Source organism: Panthera leo, chromosome A3, assembly GCF_018350215.1.
Source record: "Panthera leo isolate Ple1 chromosome A3, P.leo_Ple1_pat1.1, whole genome shotgun sequence".
In the NCBI taxonomy this organism is placed as follows: Eukaryota; Metazoa; Chordata; class Mammalia; order Carnivora; family Felidae; genus Panthera; species Panthera leo.
The window spans coordinates 31,642,600-31,661,509 of NC_056681.1; the positions used below are offsets into that span (position 1 = coordinate 31,642,600).

The following is an 18,910-nucleotide window of genomic DNA, read 5'->3' on the forward strand; positions in this document are numbered from 1 at the left end:
CCACTCACGCTCTGTCTTTCTCTGTCTCAAAAATAAAGATAAACACTAAAAAAAATTTTTAAAAACCCACGAAACTGAGGTATACGCTAAGTGTAAAATACACACCACATTTCAGACAGTATGAAGAAAAAAAAGATGTAAAGGATCTCATTAGTATTTTTATACTTTTTTCTTGTTGAAATATATTGGGCTACATAAAATATGTTTTTACATGTTAGATCTATTGTGTTAAATGAAATATATTATTAAAATTAATTTTACCTGCTTTTTAAAAATTTTTTAATGTTTATTTCTGGGGGCGGGGGGGTGGTGGAACAGGCAAAGAGACAGGGAGACAGAATCCAAAGCAGGCTCCAGGCTCTGAGCTGTCCTCACAGAGCCCAATGCAGGGCTCGAACCCACAAACCACAAGATCATGACCTGAGCCAAAGTCAGACGCTTAACTGACTGAGCCACCCAGGCTCCCTTTTTAACTTTTTTAACGTTTATTTATTTTTGAGAGACAGAGTGTGAGCAGGGGAGGGGCAGAGAGAGGGGGAGACACAGAATCCGAAGCAGGCTCCAGGCTCTGAGCTGTCAGCACAGAGCCTGGAGCAAGCAGGGCTCGAACTCACAAACCGTGAGATCATGACGTGAGCTGAAGTTGGAAGCTCAACCAACTGAGCCACCCAGGTGCCCCACCTGCTTTTTTTTATTATAGAAGTATAATTGACATACAATGCTATATTCGTTTTACTTGCTTTATCTTCTGCTTATTTTAATGTGAATACTAGAAAATTTAGAATTACATATGTGGCATTACATTTCTGTTGGGCAGTGCTGGCTTAGAGAACGATGATGAAAGGGACAGCTAGTGAAGAAATAGAGGACACAGGGCACTTAGCAGTCACCGGACCACATGTCCTGAAGGCATAGTGAATGGCTCCAGGGGTTGGTGGGGGCTGCCAGAAAGAGTCCGAAAGGCTGAGGCATAGTCACATGAGGACGAGTGTCTTGGGGCTGAGGGATCTCCAGGGAGTCCAGAGATACATGTGGTGCCAGGAGAAAGTCAGAAAGAGGTAAGTCCTGAGTTTCTCAAGGTAGATACGGATGGTGAAGCTGTGACTTGGGAGGCAAGGAGGTGATCCAGTCCTAGTCAGGGACTCCCATTTACTCTGTCAGAAACATTTTGAAGGAAGCATGCAACAGGATTTGCCAGTGGATTGGATTCGGGGCATGGAAGTCTAAGAGGTGTTAGGAGTGACTCTAAGATTTGGCCTGAGCAACTGGAGGAACGGAGTTGCCTTTTATTGAAAAGGGGGACAGCAAGTAGAATGTTGGGGGTGGTAGTGGACGCCATGACTTCATATGGGGGCATGTGAGGTTTGAGGACCCTGCTAGACCTCCAAGTGGGAATCTTGAAGGGGCAATTGACTACAGGGGTCTGCAGGTCACAGAAGAGCGGAAGCTAGAGAGAGAAATCCAGCCGAGGGTCTTTGCATCTAGATTGTAGTTAAAGCTCTGGGATGGGAATTCTGAGATCAATGATTTCTAGATCAATCCAGCCATCTTCCTATAGCTTGATGAATAACCATGATATGAATAACTCCCAATTTGGGGCATCTGGGTGGCTCAGTTGGTTCAAGTGTCTGACTCTTGGTTTTGGCTCATGTCATGGTCTCACAGTTCATGAGATTGAGCCCTGTGTCAGGCTGTGCACTGATGGCATGGAACCTGCTTGGGATTCTCTGTCTCTCTCTGCCCCTTCCCTGCTTGAGCTCTCTCTCTCCAAAGTAAATAAACATTTAAAATACATACATACATACATACATACATACATACATACATACACACACGCATAAAATGTTGGGTAAGAAGTTTTGGGGTTGAGTGCTCACTTTGGCAGTGCATATACTAAAATTGGAAGAAGTTTTGGGGTTGAACCAGCCACATCACCCCAGCTGAAGAAAGCCATTTCCTCTGCATTAGGCCAACCGGTAAACAAGCAATTCTCCTGTCCAGACTCTCAGCGTAGAGGTTTCTGTGAGAAATTGACCAACAGCATACATACACTGACAAACAAAAACAAAATTAAAAAAGGAAGTTGCATCAGATGAAGCTTTCTTCTCTTTTGCAGTTCCTTGGTCATCTAAAACAGAACACCAATAAACCCTTGTTTATCACCCTTTAACCCTAAGCTGGTTCTGCATTCCACTTCCTTCCCTCGGAACCCCCAACACCCACACTTCCTTTGCAACTGATACTACAGATGCCTCTTCTCATGGACATAACTGGGAAAACATTTAAAAGTGGCTCCCAGATCAGGGGTGTCTGGGTGGTACAGTCAGTTGAACGTCTGACTTCGGCTCAGGTCATGATCTTGTGGTTGACAAGTTTGAGCCCTGTGTTGGGCTCTGTGCTAACAGCTCAGAGCCTGGAGCCTGCTTGGGATTCTGTGTCTCCCTCTTTCTCTTCTCTTGCTCATGCTCTGTCTCTCTCTGTCTCAAAATAAATAAACATTAAAAAAAAAAAGTGGCTCCCAGATCAAAGAGAGGATAAAGAACCACAGAAGTCAGGAGGTGGAAGCTGGTTATTTTAAAGAACTGATTTCACCTATAAGGAAACCAAAGCCCAGCAAGGTGAGCTGACTTGCTCAAGTTTAGAACTGGTCAGTTTCTGCCTTCTCTTAACTTTTTGTTACAGAAAATTTCAAGTGTATACAAAAGTAGACAGAATAGCCTAATGAACTCATAGATACTCATCACTCAGCTACAATTAGCTGCATTTTGCCAGGTGTTATTTTATCTATCCAACCCCCACCCCCCCCCCACACACACACTTATATTTATACTGGATTGTTTCAAAGCAAATCCAAGATTCATCATTTCTCTTGTACTACTTTGGCAGGCTTCTCTAACTCATCTAAGAATATTCAGAAATAAAAACCTATGCCATTAAGCCTTCAATAAAATTAACGGTGACTTCTTTAATATCATCTAATGCTTGTCCATATTCATTTCCTCGTTTATCTCAAAGTTGGCTTAATAGTTGGGTTGTTTCAACCAGGATTAAAGAGGTCCACACGTTGCATTTGGTTGTATGTCTATTAACTACCTTTTGGTCCATGGCAATCTTATCTCTCTTTTTGTCTTAATGCCATTAATTCCTTAGAGAGAGTGGATCAATTGTGTTCTAGAATGTTCCCTGTTCTGGTTTTTTGTTTGTTTGTTTGTTTGTTTTTACATCCATGGTGTCTTCCATGTACCCTGGTGCTTTTTGTTCCCTATATTGCCTGTATATTGGAAGTCAGGTGTAAACGCTTGCTCATATTCAGATTCAGCTTTTGAGGCAAGAAGAATTGAGAGGAGGCAAATTGGGAATTTGCTGTGGCTGCCCATTGGGGGCCATATACTAGCTCCTGACTACCTCTGGTGGTGCTAAGACCGTTCTGCAGGTTCTGCACTGGTCTGATACCTCCCATTATAAGCTCCCCAACAACTTTCTTTCTTTTTTTTTTTTTAATATGTATTTATTTTGGGGGAGATTGCAAGCAGGGAGGGGCAGACAGGGGGGACAGAGGATCTGAAGCAGGCTCTGCGCTGACAGGCTGACAGCAGCAAGCCTGATGTGGGGCTTGAACTCACTAACTGTGAGATCATGACCTGAGCTGAAGTCCGACACTCAACCGACTGAGCCACCCAAGTGCCCCGCCCCCGCCCTTCCCCATCAACTTTCATACTGTGATTCCAGCATTTTATAATGATCACTGCCTGCATTCACTGTTTTGTGGTGCTTGCAGATGACAAGTTTTCTGATTCTATCATTCTCTTAGCTTCTATTAGCTGGAATTCTTCTATAAAGGAAGACTTCCTGAAATACAGCTGGTCCAGTAAAGGTAGGATAAATGCCTGATTCTGTACATTTACTTATCAGTTGTGCTCTTGAAACTTCTAATGGTGACAAACGCAGGGTTTTCTGTTCTTTCATTTTGTTCTTGTATCATTGTGATGTTTCAGTCCATTGTAGACACTATCCATTTAGGTGCCAGAACCGTTTGATCTTAGGCAAGTGAAAGTCCCTTCAAGTTGGCTAGTGTGTTCCTCTGACTTCATTCCATTAGCCTTTGACATCTTCCTTGCTGTTGGCAGAGTGAGATGTCCATGCGTGTCTCCATGCCCTGCCCTAAACTGTTAAATTCTATTTTCTGCTGGTCTAGTGGGACTTGTGTGACATTTCACTGCGTCTCCTGATATCTCCTATTCCTTTGGACTTCTCTGGGCCTTTCCTCTGGCTAACAGTCATGGTCATTAGATGCTGGTCTTAGACTCCTCTACGTTTGGCAAGATACCTCGAGAGTTATACTCTGAGTTTATATGGCTCCTTTCTTTTTAGGCATTTGGAGCCCTTTGCATACCCAGATCTCATGCTTTGCTTTGCTTTTTGTTTTGCTTTTGGCTTTAACATGGCTGCTTCATAACCACGTAGGCAGAAACAAAGGGGAAGGGGAAGAAATCAGAACATTCTGGAGGTTCAGTTCTGCTGTTGGAAGAATTCACTCTCAGTTCAGACATTCCTTTATCCCCTTCTCACCAAACACTGGTGCCCTTGGCCCAAGGTGGATAAGCTCAGTTAAGGCAGGTTCTGGAATGGGCATTTTGACATCCAACATCCAAAGAACAAATTTCTGCCTACTGTTATTCACTTCTGACTCTTCCCCTGTCTCTGAGGATCAGAGATAAGGGACAGAGAGCAGAGGTAGGAGCAGCTGGAGCAGGAGGGAGTGAAGCTCAGGGCCGGAGGTGAGGCTCAGGGATGTGGGGGGAATCAGAGAGGATGAGGAAGAGAGGGAAGCCCATGGGGGGCAGAATGAGGCCTGAAGATGGAGTGAAATTACCCAGTGTGCACATACCAGCTAAAAGTCCCATTGAACAAGCTGAAAGTCCACTACCTTGTCTATTTAGTACAGCAAAGTGGTTGTAAAACAATTTTGTCCTGAGATTGCTCAGGTTGATGATTACATCTTTTGTCATTTGCATATCAAAATATTTGTATCTCCAAATGGGATCAGACCATTAGCCGTCCAGTTTAGTGTACTGAGGGGATGGTGACCCAGCTCCAGTGGAGGGATGATAGCCTTTGCATGGAAGGATGGATAGAGCTTGGAGTTCAGCAGAGGGTGAGTGGCTGTGACCTTCGATTGCCCAGAGGTCAGGACTAGGACGTTCCAGTGTGAGTCAGCACAGGTGATTAATGAGGCCTGACATGGGGATGTGGGTGTTGCCACCAGCCCATCTAGGAAGCACCGGGCCCCAGACAGATAAGTTCCTTTCTCACTCCCTCTGACCCTCTCCCAAGAGCCCTCACCCAACTTTAGAGGGAAGCCCAGAATTTGTGACACCAGGAGTGAACTTGGTTAGATTATGGGGTCAAAACAAGTCAATGACTCACTCATTGCAACAAACACTCATTAAAATTTTAATATTAGCTTTGAAACTCATCTCATTCAGGAAGGTAGTTGGTGACCATCCCATCTCATGACAAGCAAGGAGCCCCTCGCTACCCCTAAGGCAGCTCAACTTTAAACTGTTCTGACAGTGAAGGCCTCTTACAGTACAGATGAAATGCGTTTACTCTGTGGTGCCTGTCACACTGTAGGGACTCAATAAAGGTTTGTAGGATAAATGACTGAATGGATGAACAATGTCTTTTCTTAGTAGAAGCAGAAACTGGAGACAGTCCTCCTGGTGTAAGAGTCAGGACAGTGACGCTGGACCCTTGCATTTATCTTAAGCATCCTGTCTCCCCATCCCCCCTTCTGTGTCTTAGGAAAGCTCAGACAGAACTGCTTCTCCCACCCACATGGCTTCCAAGTGCCTGCAACCTAGTCTCAGGGGCTTCTGATGAGATAAAGAGAAACGGGGCTGTCCCCTCCTTCCCTTATTGCCTTCCCCAGAGCTTGCTGCTGGCTTTCATGCCCTGGGGTGATGTCACTGCTTCAGGGGAGATCTGTCCTGACTGCAGAGAGCCATCCTCCATGTTCCCAGGAGGGGAAGCCACTCCTTCCAGGTTATAGAGCCCGGAGTGGCCTAGAGGGTCCCTGTTGACTCTCCTCCCTTGGAGCAGAAGGCAGTCGAGGCAGCATCACCTGCCTCACCCCTTCCTGCTCTTCACTTCTCCCAACATGGTGGCCCAGGGCCCTGGTCACATCGTCAGCTCCCTGAGGGCAACACCCTCCCCCCGCAATCCGGGTCCATGTCCTCAGCCAGCCCCTGTGAGGAGCTGCCTCCCTGAAGCAAGGAAGACCAAGTGCTAAGCAGCCTTTTTACATTATGCTGAAAAGGCTACCAAAGAGGTTGAATTCTCTCCAAGATGTACCATCCAGTGGGGACAAGCAGAGTCCAAGCGATACACAGCATGCAACCACACGTGCACTTAAGTTCAGAGAAGGGTCTGAAATAGCCTAACCAAATTAGCGTTTTTGTTCAGGGATTCTTGAGGCCCTTATTTCATTCATTTTTGATTTTTGCTTATCTATATTCTAAATTTCCTTAAGGTAGTAAAGTTACAGATTGTAAGATATCTTTGGAGGAGAAAGACAGTGAGACCTTACCTCATAATGAACCATAATGGACCATCCATCCCAGGGTATATGCTTGGAGGTGTTTTTCTCACCAGGGCTCCTTTCCAGGCTCCTTTCCAAGGCTCCGCCTTGCCAGGTTCGCTGGGACCTCTCCAGGCACTCAGGACCATGGGGGACCTGGTATAACCCCGTCATCAGGGGACAGACCTGCAGTGTTATATTTAGGTCATTGTTATTTATTTGCCTGTGTACCTATTGGAACTAAACTGCATCCTCTCAAAATTGAAGCTTATGCTCCTATGTGATGGTATTTGGAGATGGGATCTTTGGGAGGTAGTTAGGCTTGGATTAGCTCATGAGGGAGGGACCCTTACGATGGGATTAGTATCTTTACAAGAAAAGGGAGAGAGAAAGCTTGCTCTCTTTCCAAGTGTGCACAGAGGAAAAGGCCAGCCGAGGACACAGCGAGGCAGCCTTCACCAGAAACAGACCGTGATGGCACCTTGATCTTGGACTTCCAGTCTCCGGAACAGTGAGAAATCGATCCCTGTGGTTTACACCACCGCCCAGGCTGTGGTGTTTCGTTGTAGCAGCCCGAGCACAGTACGACAAAGAACACATACATCAAAAGCACAAATCAGTGTGCCAAGTGCCATAGGTGGGGTGATGAGGCCAGAAAGTTCTGGATAAGCCCCTACTCATCTGCAGCCTGCTCAGTGCCCTGAGGGTGCAGGGGAGATGCCCAGAAACGGGCTGTAGATACAGGATGGAAGGGGAGGGAGCTTTTGTGCGTAGGGCTCTTAGCATTCTTGGCACTAACTACACCTTCATCAGCACGCGGGCAATGTGCCTGCACAAAGAGGTTGGTGTGGCTTAAGGGGACTCATCTGGGTAAAATAAGGCTGAGGATAATTCAAGGCAATTGTTCTTAGAGGGCAAAGAAGGGATCTCACCCCCACACCCCTTTTTCCCAGGCATGCTGGCCCCAGGTACAGCTCGCAGAAGCAGACAGTGATTGGAGTCTGAGTGGCATCGGCCCTATGCTCGCCCCTGGGGTTGTCTCTGGCAGGGCAGCACCACGAACCCACAGGAGCTATCCACAGGTAATACAATGGTCTCTAACGACCAAACATCTATCTCACACTAAACTAGATGCCACACACATACCTTTAACCGACACCCTACTCTGCCAGCTTGGGACTGTTACCCCATTTTTCAGATAAGTAGACTGAGGCTCAGAGATTTGGATTCATACAGATGGAACCAGGATTCCAGTGCATTAGCTGTTGTAGGTGTGGTGCCTCATGAGAGAGTAACTGGTGCTCACTGTTGAGGCTCCAGTGTCTGGCATAGCACCAGCATTGACTTGGTAAAAGATATCTTGTGGGTGTCTGTGGATTATATAAAATCAGGAGCACTCCCCGCACCCCAAAGCATACCTCACAGGGAAACTGAGGACTCGACAACAGGAGCTGCAGCATTGAGCCCTGCCCATACTTGACCTGTTCCACCACAGGACACATCACAAGGACCACAGCAGAGGGGTCGCTGCTTTTGCATTTTTGGCATCACCAGCCATTGGCTTCCTTATGTCTTAATGTTTCCCAAGCTTAAAATTAACTGTGAGAAGTGCAAACATTCTGGGGACTCTTCTTGAGCCAAAGGTATCGCCACCCAAACTTAATCAATATGTTGATAGAGTAGTTGGGTCCAGACTCCATACGCTCTTGAGACAACCATCAAATGCCTTCAGAGGGGAAGATGGTGCTCACCTTGGAAGCTGGACTGGTAGGTGAGTCCTTGCTGATTCCCCCAGATGGGAGAGGACTGAGTCATGATACACAAATCCTGTACTTCCAGAGAGCCCTTAAAACTTGTCTGGAGCCTGGGCCCCTCTCTCTCCACCCACCCCACCTTCTCCTCCCAATGTCAAGCCTGGAATAGCTTCATCACACTTAGTCCCGAAGCCTTGGCCCTTGGCCTTGCTGAAAGTCAATGGAGACAGATTCCTAGTTCCATCTTGAATAGAGACACTTGACGCAAGAAACTGTGTTGCTGAAAGTTACTTATGAGTTGATTCTTTGAAACTGTTGGATACCATCTACCCATTGGGCATGTTCTACAAGGCAGTGGAGGCTAGCCCACCACCGATGAATGCTGCTGAACTGCTGAACTGTTAGTCTGAGTTTCTGGTCATGGGGATGAGGAGGGAGAGGAAGACAAGAGGCTTGTCTCTTTCTTGGTACAGGGCCACACCAGGCAAAATGCTGTTTATTAGTTTTTTTTCTCTTTAACAGGCTCTCACACCCTCCTCTATATCCTGTTTCCCTGGGCTCTTGTCCCTCGTACTGTCTGGCACACCTGTATTCTGGAAGGAAGGACAAGGCCCAGATATCCTGTGCTCCAAAATTCTCTGCCTGCTCTCCTTGCTGGTCAGAACATTCACCAGCACCTACATCTGGAAATCAACCCACACTCTGGTAAAGGACTGATCAGATGAAAATCTTCCTATAGCTGCGTTTCCAAGGAAAGATACAAATGATTTTTGAGGTTAAATATATTTCTGTACGACTGACTCCTTTATTCCTGATTTCTTGATTACTGATTCCCCAGAATTTCTGATGGGCTGTTGGTCAGAATTTGTGAAGGTGGAGGGCAGGAATGTCTCCCTAACCTTTCTTTCTTTTTTTTTTTTTTAATGTTTTATTTTTGAGGGACACAGAGACAGAATGTGAGTGGGTTAGGGGCAGAGAGAGAGGGAGACACAGAATCCGAAACAGGCTCCAGGCTCTGAGCTGTCAGCACAGAGCCCGATGCGGGGCTCAAACTCACGAGCTGTGAGATCATGACCTGAGCCGAAGTCGGATGCTCAACCGACTGAGCCACCTGGGTGCCCCTCCCTAAACTTTCACTTATAGAGCCTTGTATAATACCTCTTCCACCTTACCTTTGGCTCCAGAATGCCATCGCACACACTATGGAAACCTTGTCCTGAAGTTTTTGCATTTTTACCTGGAGCCTGCTTCGGATTCTGTGTCTCCCTCTCTCTCTCCCCGACCCCCTCTCCTGCTCTGTCTCTCTCTCTCAAAAATAAATAAACATTAAAAACAATTTTTTTAATTAAAAAAATAAAAGGTAGTAAAACACTTAAAATAGTGATCAGAAGTGTCAGGGTCCCCAAGCAGCCATTTCAGATGAAGTTGTAAAATACAGGAAAGTGACATGGGAATTTGTCATTGCATATATGTATGTTTTTTAACTTTACATTTTGAAATAATTATAGTTTCACAAGATGTTACAAAGAGAAGTCTTTCATACCTTTCACCTGGTGTCCCACATTTTCTAGAAGAGATTTTGTAGAGTCAGTCCTAATTCTATTTTCAACATTCAGTAGAATTCTCCATGGGAAATGTCTGAGCCTGGAGTTTTTCAGGAGGTTTTAAAACTTGATTTCCTTAATGGATATGGGGCTATTCAAACTATCTGTTTCATTTCGGGTGACTTCTGGTAGTTTGGGTGACTTCTGGTAGTCTTTTGAGGAATTGGCCTGTTTCTTCTTTTTTTTTTTAATTTTTTTTTTTTAACGTTTATTTATTTTTGAGGCAGAGAGAGACAGAGCATGAACGGGGGAGGGGCAGAGAGAGAGGGAGACACAGAATCGAAGCCGGCTCCGGGCTCCGAGCCATCAGCCCAGAGCCTGACGCGGGGCTCGAACTCACGGACCGTGAGATCGTGACCTGAGCTGAAGTCGGATGCTCAACTGACTGAGCCACCCAGGCGCCCCGGCCTGTTTCTTCTTAAGTTGTCCAGTTTATGTGTAGAGTTTTTCATAGGAGCCTTGTTATCCTTTTGATGTCTGTAGGACCTGTTTCATTTCTGATATTAATAATTTATATCTTCTCTCCTTTTTGTTAGTCTTACTAGAGGGCTGTCAATTTTATCAATCTTTTAAAATACCCAGCTTTTTGTTTTATTGGTTTTTCTCTATTCTTCCTTCTGTTTTTAGGTTTACTGATTTACCTTTTATTACCTCCTTCTTCCTGCTTGCTTTGGGTTTGTCTGGATCTTCTTTCTAGTTTCTTGAGATGGAAACTTTGGTTGTTGACCTGAGGCATTTCCTTGTTTCCAAGAGATGCATGCCAGTGCTGTGGGCTCCCTTCTCCTGCCTGCTTTTGTTGTGTTCCACGCATTTTTGACGTGATGCTGCTTGGTTTTCATTCAGTTCAATGCATTTTTAAAAATTTTGGCTTGAAAATTCCTCTTCAATGCATGGATTATTTAGCAATGTTTTGTTTGCAAGTATTGGAAGGTTTGCCTGTTATCTTGTCATTACAGATTTCTAGTTTGATTGCACTGTGGTCAGGGAACTTGCTCTGTAGGATTTCGATTCACTTAACTTTGTTGAAGTTTGTTTTATGGCCCAGGATGTCGTTTCTCTTGGCACTTAGATGAATGCGTGTTCTGCTGTTCAGTGGAATGTTTTTGCGAATGTCGGCTGGATCCTGTTGGCTGATGGTGATGTTGAATTCTTCATATCCTGCCGTTTTCTGTTTAGTTGGTCTATCAGTTGTTGAGAGAAGGATATTGTTGTCTCCAAGTATAACTGCGTGTCCATTTCTTTTTTCTGTTCTATCAGTTTTTACTTCACATTTTGTAGCTCTGCTTGATATATACACAATCTTTAGTACAGCTGAGTTTTCCGGGTGGGTTGACTGTTTTCTCATTTTGTAAATGTCCCTCTTACTCTGGGCTATTTTGCCCTGATGTCTACTTTATCGAGTCATTCCTGTCTTGCATTTGATTAACTTTTGCAGGGTTTATCTCTTTTCACCCTATGTACATCATTGTATTTGAAGTGCATAGTATATAGTTGGGTCTTTTTTAATTCACTCTGCCAATCTGTCTTTTAATTGGTATGTTTAGAAGTGTTCACGTTTAATGTGATTATTGATATCATGATGTGATATGTTAAGGCTTAAATTGGCTATTTTTTGTTTTCTATTTATCCTTTGTTTTCTTTTTCCGGCCTTCTTATGGAATACTTGAACATTTTTCACAATCACATTGTTATTTGTCTATAGCGTTTGAGTTTATCGCTTTGTATAGCTTTTTTTTTAAGTGGTTACTTAACTTATTCCCTTGTATGTACATAACTTATCAAAGTCTACCGGGGCCATGATTTTACCAGTTTGAGTGTAGAAACATTTCCTTTACATCATTTTCTCTTTCCCATTTATAACTGTCTTAAATATTTCAACATACATTGAGAACATTAGTGCTATTTTTGCTTCAAGTATCAAATGATATTTAGGAAACTCAATAGGAGAAGGAAATTCTATTGTATCTGCCTATATTTTTGCTATTACCAAGTTTTTTTAATTAAAAAAATTGTTTAATGTCTATTTTTGAGAGAGACAGAGCAGGAGCAGAGGAGAGGCAGAGAAGGAGAGGGAGATACAGAATCTAAAACAGGCTGCAGGCGCTGAGCTGTCAGCACAAAGCCTGACACTGGGCTCGAACTCAGGAACAGTGAGATCATGACCTGAGCCGCAGTTGGATGCTTAACCAGCTGAACCATCCAGGTGCCCCCCAAGTTCTTTTTTTCTTCCTGGTGTTTCAACATTTCTACTTTCATTATTTACTTTTTGTTTAGAAACCTCCCTTTGGTCATTCTTTCAGGGTAGTTTTTTGGGCAACAAATTTTCCTACTTTTCCTTTATCTGATAATATCTTGATTTTCCCTTCATTTCTGGAGGATATTATTTCTGCTGCATACAGGATTCTGGGCTGGAAGTACTTTTCTTTCAGCACTTGGAAAATGTCAGTTCCTTCTAACGTCCATGGTTTCAGAAGAGAAATGTGCTGGCATTTGAACTGCTTTTCCCCCGTAGGTGATGGACCATTTCTCCCTTGCTGCTTTTAAGACTTTGTCTTTAATTTACAGGAGTTGGACTATGATGTCTTGGTGTGGATTTCTTTGGGTTTGTATGCGGTTTTCTTAGGTTCTTAAATCTTTAGGTTTATGGGGTTTTCTCCCCAAATTTGGGAAATTTAGTCATTTATTCTTTGAACGTTTTTTTCAGCCCCACCCTCTTTTTTCCTCTCCTTCTGGGACTCTGATGACATGTTAGATTTTTTTTTATTTTTTGCTTTAGTCCCACATGCTCCTGAGGCTACGTTCTTTTTTTTTTTTTTCTTCAGTCCGTTTTCTCTCTGTTCAGATTGGGTAATCTTTATTCTATATTCCAGTTCTCAGATTCTTCCCTCTGTCCTCTCTATTCTGCTGTTGAGTTTTTAAATTTGTTTATATTCATAGTTCTAAAATGTGTATGCAGTTCTTCTTTGCTAAGAGTATTTTTCATTGGTTTCGGGCGTGTTTCTAATTGCTTGTCAAAGCATTCCTGTGATGGGGTACTCTAAAATCATTCACAGATAACTCTAGTGTCTGTGTCACCTCAGTGCTGACAATCGTCTTTTCTCACGTGGTTTGAGATCTTCCTAGTGCTTGCTATGGTAGGTGGACATTTTTAGCAGTATGTTACAAGACTCTGGACCTTATTTACATCCTGTATTTTAACAGGCCTCTTCTGCCCCTGCACTGCTTCATTACTGCCAGGGAGAAGGTTCCTGTCGGCCCCTGGAGACTGGAAGGGCTGGGAGTTCAGGCTCCACACTAGACCTCATCTGACACCGCCCACTGGGGACAGGCGTGGGGCGGGGAGGGAGGCACCTTGTTACCACAGGAAGGAGATGAAGTCTGGGCTCCCTGTGTAGTTTCCACGAACACTGTAGCCAGAGCTGCCTCATTACCCGTGTGGTGGTAAAAACCCTGATTCTCCTGGGTCTCTTTTGCCTCCATCCCGGGAGGGAAGGGGAGGGTGCCTCACGACTGCAGGTGAGGGTGGAGTACAGGTTCCCCTCTAGGCCTTCTCTGGCACAGTCCTGTCAGGGATTGGGGGGCGGGGCAGTTTTAGCCTGGCATGGGTGGAATCTAGGCTCTCCACCTGGCCTTTACTGGTTGCAGGGGGAGGATGGGGCTGCAGTCTTTCCCATGGCATTTGATTGGAATAGAGCCGTTATTGCCTAAAAGATTTGTCTTGCTAGGCTCTCCTTTTCCTGGTTTTGTGGCTGTAGAGAGCAAGCTTTGCTGTTGTTTTCTACACTCGGTGTTTCCTCGTTGCCAGCTTCTCCAGTATTCTCTGGGATAGCTGAAGCAAAAAGAAAACCCAGGGAACTCACCACCGTGTTGTTCCTTGAGTCCCAAGGTCCCTAGCCATCTTTCTTCCCTCTGCCTTTCAGTCTTATGTTTGTGTTACATATAATGTTGATGAGGTTTTCAGTTGCACTAACAGCAGGAATATGGAAAGTCCGTCTCTTCCATTTTTCTGGAAGGAGTCCAATTTTTCATTATATATTAAATCAAAAAATGAAAAAAAAAGACCTACAATTTTACCAAAAATAAAATGTACTACATGCACAGAAAAAGGACTAGAAGTATACAGTATACGGAATTACAATAATAGTAGTATTTGGGTCATAGACTTGTGGATAATATCTGTGTTTCTTGTTTACTTCTATTTTCCATTTTAAAATAATGAACATGTATCACTTTGGAAATAATTGAAAAAAAAATTGTTTTCCTACCATTTGATTTCGACTAGTGTCTTCCCTTCATATGAAAACCCCAGGTTATATTCACTTTTGCTATGTGAGTGTGGGTTCCAAACTACCGAAGCCAAACAGTATTTGGATCTATTTGGACCCTTATTTTAGAATGCTTTTTGAAATTCCCAAATGGAGAATCAATGGAGCCAGAGGGCAGAAAGGCTGGTATCTTGGGCAAAGACCCTCCTTGACTGCCACCACCAGCAAATGACACTGGTAAGCGGGCTGGACAGTTCAGATATGAACAACCCTTACCTCCTTGCCTCCCTGTATGAACACAGTGGATACTCTCGAGAGTCAAAGTATATACTTTGCTACCTTATAGCAATAGGCTGTGGTCTGGGGTCAGTTCTAACAGACTTTCTTGTGAGATCTGGCTTATCTTCCAAGCATGACTAGTGCACCAGGAGGAGCTGGGGTACAAAGAATAATTTTTTTCTTAAGAACAAGCACTTCCAATCGATATACTGAACGTATCACTCCCCCAAATTTCCCCAAGCCTTATTTGTAACCTTTCCTCGCTCCCCACTTCACCCCTATTCCTCTGAATCACTGATTTGCTTAATTACATTAGTTCTTGTATTCTAGAATTTAAATAAATGGGCTTATGTGGCATGAACTCTTTTGTCTTGATGAAAGCATTCTATTCTATGGATATACCACAATTTTTGCATCCATCCGCTTAATAGATACATAGGTTGTTTCCAGTTTGGGGCTGGTACAGATATGGTGCTATGAACGGTCAAGTCTTCATGTGGACACAGGCTTTCATTTCTTGTGGTGAACAATTAGGAGTAGAATGGCTGACTGGTAAGTGTATGTTAACTTTTAAAGAAACCATGAAAATGGCTTAGATATGCCAGAAGAATATCTAGTCATTGTTCATGCTCGTTTTATGGGTCATTTGACATTTTAATGTTCTAGTCCTGACTAGTTCACTAATTAACTGACTGCTACCCGTTCGTGTTTAGCAACTTAAAACAGGAAACCCTTCCTTACTGACAATATGAACTCTGTTCCAATTTTTAAAATATTTTCTTCCTGCTTGTCTTTGGCAGAAAGCAGCCACTTACCATTCTCATCTTCAGACTATTAGTTAACTTTTCTCAGAGGAGACTTCATATATTCAGCTCAGTTCATTTCCTATGGATGTTAACTAAGGGACATTACTATGAAACGATTTCACATGTTATAAAATGTATTCAGTATTTAAATATTACTATATTGCTGAGCCCCTGGCAATCTGAGAAATTTTCAAGAGACTATTATCACCTCTGATTGATGTAGGTGTATTTTGGCTTTTGTTGGTTCTCAGAAATTAAAGTCTCTGAGTCTGTCATGCTACCAAAACAAGAAATTTATTAGGTGAACAAAGATGTCCATGTACCCTACAAACAAGACATTCCTATGGGCCACCACCACATCTGTAACCAGAGGTCCAGGCTCTAGTCATTGAGGACATACAGCACCTTGGTCTCTCCAATTCATAACGCACAAGAGTTTCTGACAGCTCCTTAAGAACTAGAACCAGCCATAGAAAAAACTGGCTTCACAAGGTTTCTGAGGCAGAAGCAGAATCAAATCATTTGGGGGGCAGCGGGCTTCTTCACCCTTGGTGCTGGGTAATGAAATAAATTTCCTGTGTGTGTGTGGGGTCCTGCTTAGTGGATGAAACAGTGCACATATAACACCATGATGGGCATTTAAAAGACAGAAAGCAAGTATATGTGTACCAAGCATTGAGATAAGCCTCTCTGACGTGCCATCAAAGCAACGTCAGAGTGTTCTTTGTATCCTGGACTCAGACACACAAGTAACAAGGCAAGCAACTGTGAAGTGAACAGCAGTTAGCTACTCGGGGAATTCAGGGCAGGGGAAAGGGCACTGCCCTGTAGGCTATTCAGAATTCAGAAAACACTTCAGGCCTTTGAGGTGGTCATGCAGGAAGGGAGAAGTGAAATAATAAAATACGGCAAAAGCAAACACCCAGAAGAGAGAACATAAGAGCTTTCTGACAGCGAGGAAAGAAATGTGACAGGAGAGGAGGGCCTGCGCTGAGAATGGCCAGAGAAAAGGCTGGGAGGCAGCAGGGGAAGGAGAGCATCCATGAGGTTGGATAAAGCCACTCTAGCCACATTGTTTTCACGGGAGCAAGACGACACTTGCCTGGTTAACTAAGATATGACCTACCCGTTGTTCATTTATCCCTACACCAAGTCAGAGTAGAACCTACTCGAATTATTTACTGCTTGTTTAATGCCAAGTACATGGAGGGTCTGACGTGTGTGAGGAAAATGCAGGCTGCTGTACTGCAAAGCATAGTATGTAAAAATTATATTTGGGCACTTACATGCTTGTAGGTGCATATACATGTGTAAGGGTACATGGTCTACCAGTCAAGTTTTCCTGGGTGTTAAAGCAACAAAACCTGCCTCTAATATTAGAAGAAAGGAATTCACTAGAGGGATGTAGGTGATCTCACATAACTGAAGGGAAGGCCTTAGCAGAGGTCAGAAGGGGCAAGCGGGAAGATTCTATGGGCTTCGCTGTAGGTACTAGAGTTGCTCTAGAAAGGAAACAGTCTAAGCACTTGTTCTATTCTATGGTTGTTCTGATTAATAGACAATGATGCAGGACAGGGTCCAGTTGGTCTGCCTTTGTTCATGCACCTAGCCCCTTGGCTAAAGGAGAATGCTTTATTTTACAGGTCCCCAAAGACTGTACCCAACAGAGGAGAGAGAACAACCCCCCAAAATACTGCTCTCAGGAGATAGGAGGTGGGTGCTGGGAAGCTAGACACCCATAAACCTCCACCACATACACCACACACACGAACTTTGGTCCCCTCTGGAGAGGAGGAACCTGTATCACAATCCTCTGGGATGGTGGGAATTTTTAGCACCGGATGATGATTTGGTGAGTTTGTGCCAAAACAAAACACAACACCAAACAAATACACAGGAAAAATAGGCAAATCACAAAAAGAGGGGGGAAAAAAGTATAAAATAAAATAGAAAAAACTCCTTGGACAAGAAATCAAAATGATGCTACCAAGAGACTCTGGGATGGAGTACAAATGTCCCCACTCTCCTTTTGGGTAGTAATTACCAGGTGCAATCATATACCTGGATTTACACTGAGGTCCCAGAACTCCTAAGGGAGCCAACCACAAGACCAGGAGAGAAGCTGGAAGCGGGAAAGAAACAAGAGCATGAGCTCGTGCACCAAAACTCCAAACCACACCAGAAAACTCAATGCAAATAAAGATATCCAACAAAATCAGAAAAAGAATTCGTTTCAGAAAGGCCTAAAAAGTATAGGGTAAAACTAAATAGGTTGAGAATGTTTAAAGAGATAAGTGGAAGTTACACTTCTACTAAAAAAAAAAAAAAAAAAAAAAAAAAAAAAAAAGAACTGCAAATTATTCAATAAAAATGGGAAGTAATGAAATAAAATCAGATGGACATAAAGAATTGATTAGAAATCCTGGAAATGAAAAATATAGTTTAATATTTAAAAATTCAGTAAGAAGTGTAAATGAGATACAGTGGAAGCAAACAATTGGAATACAACACTGAGGAAATCAACCATCTCACTCACACACGTGCACACACACACACAACCTTTCCACTTACACGTCTGACAGGCATCTTAAGTGTTTTTAGCCAAGGAGCCCTACCTTCAAATCCTACCTTCAAATCACATCTCTATTAGGAGAACCAAAACAGGTCAGAACAGAGTCACTGTGGCTGAAGTGTGGTAGGACTTATCTGTCATTAAATGAGCTAATATCAGGCTAACACTTAGTTACTTTCCTTCTGTTGCCCTCTTCGACAACTGCTTTACAATCTTAAAACATACATTATACCTCAACTAAGTAATAAGCATGTTGAAGACAGAAGCTACTTTATTCTCCTAAGCCCTCAGTCTAGCTAGAAACTAAAACATAAGGTTCACACTTTATACATACTTCCATCATGATAGAAACAATAGCTCCTTGTATAGACTTTTTTTTTTTCAAAAAGTAAAATTCTTGTTCCCCTTTGATTAAAACAATGGTTTTCCAGGGTGCCTGGGTGGCTCAGTTAGTTAAGTATCTGATTTTGGCTCAGGTCATGATTGCACAGTTCATGGGTTCGAGTCATGTGTCGGGCTCTGTGCTGACAGCTCAGAGCCTGGAGCCTGCTTCGGATTCTGTGTCTCCCTCTCTCGCCACTCCCACCCCCAGTTCATGGCTCTCTTCTTCAGAAATAAACATTAAAACATTAAAAACAACAACAGTATTTTTCCAAGGCCAACTCTATTATGTTGTTATAGTATTGAGGGAGGTTCAACCCAAGAAAAGGTACCAAATAAATCTACATTAGGTAAAATTTTGCACACTAAATTTAAGAGTAATTAATGAAAAAAACAAAAACAAAAACAAACACTGCTCAATACTAGTAAAGCCTAGTTTAAAAAGTAGATCTTTAGCAATCTAATCAAGGATAACTCACCCCTTCACACCAAAGAAAATATTAAGAAAAAGTGATTGTTTCTTGGAAGACTTCTTGGAAGTATATACAAATACATACATACATATATATATATATATATATATATATATATATATATATATATACACACACATACATATATACACACATACATATATACACGTATGTATGTTTACATACACTTATGATA

General features: G+C 43.1%; 1 protein-coding gene and 1 long non-coding RNA gene across 2 annotated transcripts in view; one reads left to right on the forward strand and one right to left on the reverse strand.

Annotated features, from left to right (window-relative positions):
- The first annotated feature begins 660 nt into the window (after positions 1-660).
- Positions 661-9,289, forward strand: LOC122215788. Its single transcript, XR_006200528.1, has 3 exons — positions 661-1,058; positions 7,534-7,662; positions 8,857-9,289. It is a non-coding gene; the product is annotated as an uncharacterized LOC122215788 (long non-coding RNA).
- The window catches only part of GPCPD1 (glycerophosphocholine phosphodiesterase 1), a 68,267-nt gene continuing 53,008 nt past the window's right edge, over positions 3,652-18,910 (reverse strand). The window contains exon 20 of the mRNA XM_042931571.1: positions 3,652-6,766. Within this exon, the coding sequence (XP_042787505.1) occupies positions 6,754-6,766 (13 nt within the window). The 3' untranslated portion in view covers positions 3,652-6,753. The remainder of the gene's footprint in view (positions 6,767-18,910) is intronic.